We start from the raw sequence: 6,760 nt of genomic DNA on the forward strand, positions 1-6,760 counted from the left end.
ACACTTCCTGTCCGTCAACATGCACCCAAAGTGAGTCATTTTTATGTGACAGAAAAAGAGGGAGGCGTGTATACAACATAAACATGAGACGTGTGCCAATTTTAGGAGTCACATTATATGGCAGCAGGACTTATGACCGAGTGGACGCTGTGGAATGTGCAGTCCGAAGGCTTCTCACTCTGTAGTCCCGCGCTTAGCACTCGGTCTTCTTATACCAGAGGACATCCACGTACCACTAATGACTTGACCGCCGCAGCTTTACAGCAATTTTTCTCAATTCTCAATTTCGCTGTGAAAAATGGAGATTTCACTTGAAGATGTTGATATCTCGTCACCCAACTTTGAGTACGAGGGAGCTCACAAGGCATTCAGGGATCGCTGGGAAAAGACGGATGAGACAATGTGTCGCCATAGCATGTCCTTCCACTTGCACCACACCATGAGGACCGACTTCTTTGTCAGCTACCTCTACCTGCTGGAGAAAATCCCTCTTGGTGAGATGATCCGTAATACTTTTAGCACTGCACAGTTGTTTTGTTATTAAAACCAAAACATACAAAATCTATGCCAAATCCAATTAATCCATTAAAAACAGCCAAAAATATCAATAAGAATATGTTTTATATGCAAAAAACATTCATTCATTCATTCATTCATTTTCTACCACTTTTCCTCACGAGGGTAGTGCTGGAGCCTATCCCAGCTGTCTTCGGGCAAGAGGCAGCCAATTGCCAGCCAATCACAGGGCACATATAGACAAACAACCATTCACACTCACATTCATACCTATGGACAATTTGGAGTCGCTAATTAGCCTAGCATAGGCCTAAAAATGAACTAGAACTAGGTTCTGAGGACGGGGTGGGGTGGGGGTGGGGGGTAACCCTCTGGAGATGCACAGGATACGAATGTTGTAGACATCCCAAAAAATCCAAAAAACAAATTATTATTACTATCATCATTATTCTTCTTCTGATTATTACTAGTTTATTATTATTATTATTATGCAAGTGTATTATTAGTATTAGTCTGCTTATTTAATTGCTTATTAGCCTGCTTTTGCCCTATTATATGAAATTTGTCAGATTTTTTTTCTTAAAAAAAATGTAATCTATAAAAAAAATATCAAATTATTTAGGGGGTCTTAAGAACACCTGAAGCCCCCCTAAAAGGGCCTAATGACGCCAACGGACGTATTGCTTGCCTGAGATGGCCGAGGGTGGAATTGAACTCATGTCTCCTAGCCGTGAGGTCTGCGCGCTAACCACTCGTCCGCCGTGCAGCAATATTTATGCATCTCATCCAAAATTTATGACTTCTTGAATTTATTTAATCTAAATTGAGGAAGCCAAAAATGTACCACTTCCACACAGAGTCGGAGGAGATGTTTTTTTTCCATCCCCAAACTCCACACAAAGGGTGGAATTGAACTCAGGTTCTTGAATTGATTTCTTTGAAATTGGGGAAGCCAAAAATGTACCACTTCCACACAGAGTCGGAGGCGATTTTTTTTTTCACCCCCAAACTCCACATAAAGGGTGGAATTGAACTCAGGTTCTTGAATTTATTTCTTTGAAATTGTGAAATAGTTACAAACTGGTGTGTTTGAAACCCCAGTTTTGACTTTCCATGCCAGTTGGAGAAGTATAAAGTCTCTCCTCTGCACGGTGGTGATGTAATACACGGTACGTAACGGTCTTCATGTTCATGACTTATCACATTTCCACGAGACACCACAGACGGCGATATCAATTTTGACAAAGCTCAGACATCAACGACTCCACTCGGACTTTCTGGTCTCGAGTATTTTAGTCCGTCTCTTGGCTCTCGCTGCCTCATCTTGACATTGAACCCAGTGGAGCCTGAAATATCTCCCGTCTCAGTCTTTCACAAAGAGGTGTGGTGGATTCCGTCACAGGATCCTTGACAAGGCAACAATCCCTGTGACCTCCCCCAAGCCCTACAGAGGCTGCACAAACCGCATTTCAGATTTATTACATTTATTTCAGCTGGAGGAGGACGGAATGCTTGATGTGCTCAAGCGACAAATCCAGGCGTGTCATTAGGTTTCTGAAGGCTTAGCCCCCTGGAGATGCACAGGATATGAATGTAGTAGACATCCCAAAAAATCCAAAAAAAACAAATTATTACTATCATCATTATTCTTCTTCTGATTATGACTAATACTAGTAGTAGTAGTAATAGACTAGTATTACCCTGCTTATTTAATTACTTATTAGTCTGCTTTTGCCCTATTATATGAAATTTGTAAGATTTGTTTTCTAAAAAAAAATTTTTAATAAAAAAATATTGTAATGAGTAACCAGAACCAACAGTTGGGACGTCGCATTTTTTGCGGGTAATTAACTTTCCAAACTATGGTATTGATTAATCAAGCTGCAGTGACATTATTATTATTATTATTATTATTATTATTATTATTATTATTATTATTATTATTATTATTATTATTATTATTATTATTATTATTATTATTATTATTATTATTATTATTATTATTATTATTATTATTATATATGCTTAAACCGCTTTAGAAGACACGAGAATGTCTTTTTGCTGACATAGTCCTTGCCTTACCATTATATTATTATTATTATATTTATTATTATTCTTGTTGTTATATTATTATTATTATTCTTGTTGTTATATTATTATTATTATTATTATTATTATTATTATTATATTATTATTATATTGTCATGGTGACGCGCCCTGGTGATGATGCTTAAACCTCTTTAGAAGACATGAGAATGCCTTTTTGCTGACATAGTCCTTGCCTTACCATTATTATTGTTATTATATTTATTATTTTTGTTATTATTATTATTATTTTTCATTATTATTATATTGTCATGAATATTCTTACGCCCTGGTGATGATGCTTAAACCTCTTTAGAAGACATGAGAATGTCTTTTTGCTGACATAGTCCTTACCTTACCATTATTATTATTATATTGATTATTATTGTTATTATGATTATTATTATTTTAATAATAATAATAATTATTATTATATTGTCATGAACATTGCTACGCCCTGGTGATGATGCTTAAACCTCTTTAGAAGACATGAGAATGCCTTTTTGCTGACATAGTCCTTGCCTTACCATTATTATTATTATATTTATTATTATTGTTATTATTGTTATTATTATTGTTAACGCCATACGCGTCACTTCATCGTGCGTCCTCCCAGTCAAACTGTTTCCTGTCACCTGCGAGTACATCGAAGGAGAGAAGCAGTTCTACTACAGAGCCCAGCAGTTCTATGAGGATGTCCCCGCCTCCGAGGAGGGAATGATGGGAGACTTTGTGGAGATATCCAATGTGGATCTGGAGGGCTCCCGCCAGTTCCTGAAGAGGTTTGTGGTAAGTCTGACGATAACGTAACCACGCTTGAACGTAAGCTGACATCTCACCAAAACCGTCCTGTAAGGGTCCCGGCAAGGCCGGCACGCACTGCGCTCTGGACTGTGGCTCCGGTATCGGCCGTGTGACCAAAGGTGTCCTCCTTCCTGTCTTTGAGAAAATGGAGATGGCGGACATGATGGAGCACTTCCTCCTCCATGCGCACGAGGAGTACCTGGGGGATGACGCCGACCGCATTGAGACCTACTACTGCTACAACCTGCAAGAATTCACCCCCCCCAAAAATAAGTACGATATCGTCTGGATGCAGTGGGTGGCATGTAAGTACGGGAGGAGAACATCTCCTCGAGTCAGATGAAAACCAAAAAAACGTGTCTGGCAGGAGCTTTAAACTCAGCATGGTGCTTTCAGTTGCTAAACCAGACCCTCTATTTAATGTTTTGGAATTACACCTACAATATATGTTCAGTGTGCATCAACATTTGCAATAACACAGATTGTTGGAAGATGGAATTTGAGTCACGGTGACTCAAGCGTGTGAGCATGCTAATGTTAGCATGCTAACACCCAGCATAATAGAGCTAAGTGTTTGTATAAGTCACTACCTCTGAAAATGCTAAAAACATGTAATTATGTAAGCATGTGAGCACGCTAATGTTAGCATGCTAACACCTAGCATAATAGAGTTAAATATTTGTATAAGTCACTACCTCTGAAAATGCTACAAATATGTAATTATGTAACTGTGTGAGCATGCTAATGCTCACACGCTAACACCTAGCATGATAAAGCTAAGTGTTTGTATAAGTCACTACCTCTGAAAATGCTAAAAACATGTAATTATGTAAGCATGTGAGCACGCTAATGTTCGCGTGCTAACACCTAGCATAATAGAGCTAAGTGTTTGTAGAAGTCGCTACCTCTGAAAATGCTACAAATATGTAATCATGTAACTGTGTGAGCTAACACCTCGCATAATAGAGCTAAGTGTTTGTATAAGTCGCTACCTCTGAAAATTCTAAAAACGCGTAATTATGTAAGCATGTGAGCATGCTATTGTTAGCATGCTAACACCTAGCATAATAGAGCAAAGTGTTTGTATAAGTCGCTACCTCTGAAAATGCTAAAAATGTGTAATTATGTAAGCGTGTGACCATGCTAATGTTAGCATGCTAACACCTTGCATAATAGGGCTGAGTATTTGTATAAGTCGCTACCTCTGAAAATGCTAAAAAGGTGTAATTATGTAAGCTTGTGAGCATGCTAATGTTCGCGTGCTAACACCTAGCATAATAGAGCTAAGTGTTTGTAGAAGTCGCTACCTCTGAAAATGCTAAAAACTTGTAATTATGTAAGCGTGTGACCATGCTAATGTTAGCATGCTAATACCTAGCATAATACAGCTGAGTGCTTGTGTAAGTCGCTACCTCTGAAAATGCTACAAACATGTAATTATGTGAGCATGTGAGCATGTTAATGTTAGCATGCTAACACCTAGCATAATAGAGCTAAGTGTTTGTATAAGTCGCTACCTCTGAAAATGCTAAAAATGTGTAATTTTGTAAGTGTGTGACCATGCTAATGTTAGCATGCTAACAACTAGCATAATAGGGCTGAGTATTTGTATAAGTCGCTACCTCTGAAAATGCTAAAAAGGTGTAATAATGTAAGCGTGTGAGCATGCTAATGTTCGCGTGCTAACACCTAGCATAATAGAGCTAAGTTTTTGTAGAAGTCGCTACCTCTGAAAATGCTAAAAACTTGTAATTATGTAAGCGTGTGACCATGCTAATGTTAGCATGCTAACACCTAGCATAATACAGCTGAGTGCTTGTGTAAGTCGCTACCTCGGAAAATGCTACAAACATGTAATTATGTGAGCATGTGAGTATGTTAATGTTAGCATGCTAACACCTAACATAATAGAGCTAAGTATTTGTATAAGTCGCTACCTCTGAAAATGCTAAAAACGGGTAATTATGTAAGCGTGTGACCATGCTAATGTTAGCATGCTAACACCTAGCATAATAGAGCTGAGTGTTTGTAGAAGTCGCTACCTCTGAAAATGCTAAAAACGTATAATTATGTAAGCGTGTGACCATGCTAATGTTAGCATGCTAACACCTAGCATAATAGGGCTGAGTGTTTGTATAAGTCGCTACCTCTGAAAATGCTAAAAAGGTGTAATTATGTAAGCGTGTGAGCATGCTAATGTTCACATGCTAACACCTAGCATAATAAAGCTTAGTATTATAAGTAATATAAGCTAAGTATGTATCAATTATTACTCCTACGTTGAGCTTTAATTCTTGGCTTTGTTTCCATTCAGGCCACCTGACGGACAAAGACCTGATGAACTTCCTCATCCGCTGCAAGAAGAGCCTGCGTCCAAACGGCGTCATCATCATGAAAGACAATATGGCGCGACAAGGCTGCAAGTTGGACCCCATCGACAGCAGCATCAGTCGGCACCTGGACATCATGAAGTGCATCATCCACAAGGCCGGCTTGGAGGTCCTGGCTGTGGAGAAGCAGGAGGGCTTCCCTGAGATCATCATGCCGGTCTGGATGATCGCGATGAAGTAGAATCCCATAAACTATTCATCTAGTTGCCATGTCATATCGCAACAAGGTGTGGCAGTAGTTTTTGGACAGAAGGAAGCGGCGCCAGCAGGTCACCTATGTGCGGTGAGGTTCGGCGGCAGTCAAACAAGGCGTGCCACACGGCTCTATGCTCTGCCCCCTCTTTGTCACAATCAAAACTACCGGGGTATTAGCACCGTTTCACAACGTGACTGTGATAAGTGAATTTTCGCAGAGCATTGAAAACCTGTTCAGAAAATCTCATCATCAGAGCCCTCCAAAGAAGAAATAACATCCCTATAGTCACTTTAGCACTACTTTATAGTCGACATAAGTCAAAAATAAGCCATGTGAATGATAATTAAGATGCATTTTTGTTCATTTAGCCATTTTTATGCTTGAACATGTTTCATTAAGATTTGCTTAAATATGCATTTTTGTATCGGATTTGTCGTAGAATAGGATAGGACGTGGCGAGGGACAACTGTACAGTCAGTTACACAAATTTTCCGCTAGTTGGCGTTGGAACTCTTTGGACCAGTATTTCTTTTTTCAAAAGACAACTCCAAAAAAAATAATAATAAAAGGAATAAGTAAAAAAGTACAGTAATCCCTCATTTATTGCAGTTAATCAGTTCCAGACCAGACCGTGATAAGTGAATTTCAGTGAAGTGGGATTCCTTATTTAAAAATGACATATTTTCATACTTAGAGCATAAAAAAACCTATTTACAACAGGTTTGTAAATATGGCTTTTAACATTATTAGAGCTCTCTAGACTGGATAT

At 38.7% G+C, this 6,760-nt stretch overlaps 1 protein-coding gene across 1 annotated transcript; it reads left to right on the forward strand.

The window, feature by feature from the left end:
- Window positions 1-298: 298 nt before the first annotated feature.
- On the forward strand, window positions 299-6,497 carry ntmt2 (N-terminal Xaa-Pro-Lys N-methyltransferase). Its single transcript, XM_058073421.1, has 4 exons — window positions 299-494; window positions 3,218-3,390; window positions 3,458-3,710; window positions 5,720-6,497. The coding sequence occupies exons 1-4, from the start codon at window positions 299-301 to the stop codon at window positions 5,974-5,976; spliced, it is 879 nt and encodes a 292-aa protein (XP_057929404.1). The 3' UTR covers window positions 5,977-6,497.
- Window positions 6,498-6,760: the final 263 nt, after the last annotated feature.

The sequence above is a fragment of the Doryrhamphus excisus genome, chromosome 5 (assembly GCF_030265055.1).
Source record: "Doryrhamphus excisus isolate RoL2022-K1 chromosome 5, RoL_Dexc_1.0, whole genome shotgun sequence".
Lineage (NCBI taxonomy): Eukaryota > Metazoa > Chordata > Actinopteri > Syngnathiformes > Syngnathidae > Doryrhamphus > Doryrhamphus excisus.

Excerpts from the sequence above, each read along its gene's own strand:
- ntmt2 (XM_058073421.1), top strand. The coding sequence starts at position 299 with ATGGAGATTTCACTTGAAGATGTTGATATCTCGTCACCCAACTTTGAG. Across the intron at positions 495-3,217 it reads GCTGGAGAAAATCCCTCTTG|TCAAACTGTTTCCTGTCACC; the intron begins GTGAGATGATCC and ends GCGTCCTCCCAG. Across the intron at positions 3,391-3,457 it reads AGTTCCTGAAGAGGTTTGTG|GGTCCCGGCAAGGCCGGCAC; the intron begins GTAAGTCTGACG and ends CCGTCCTGTAAG.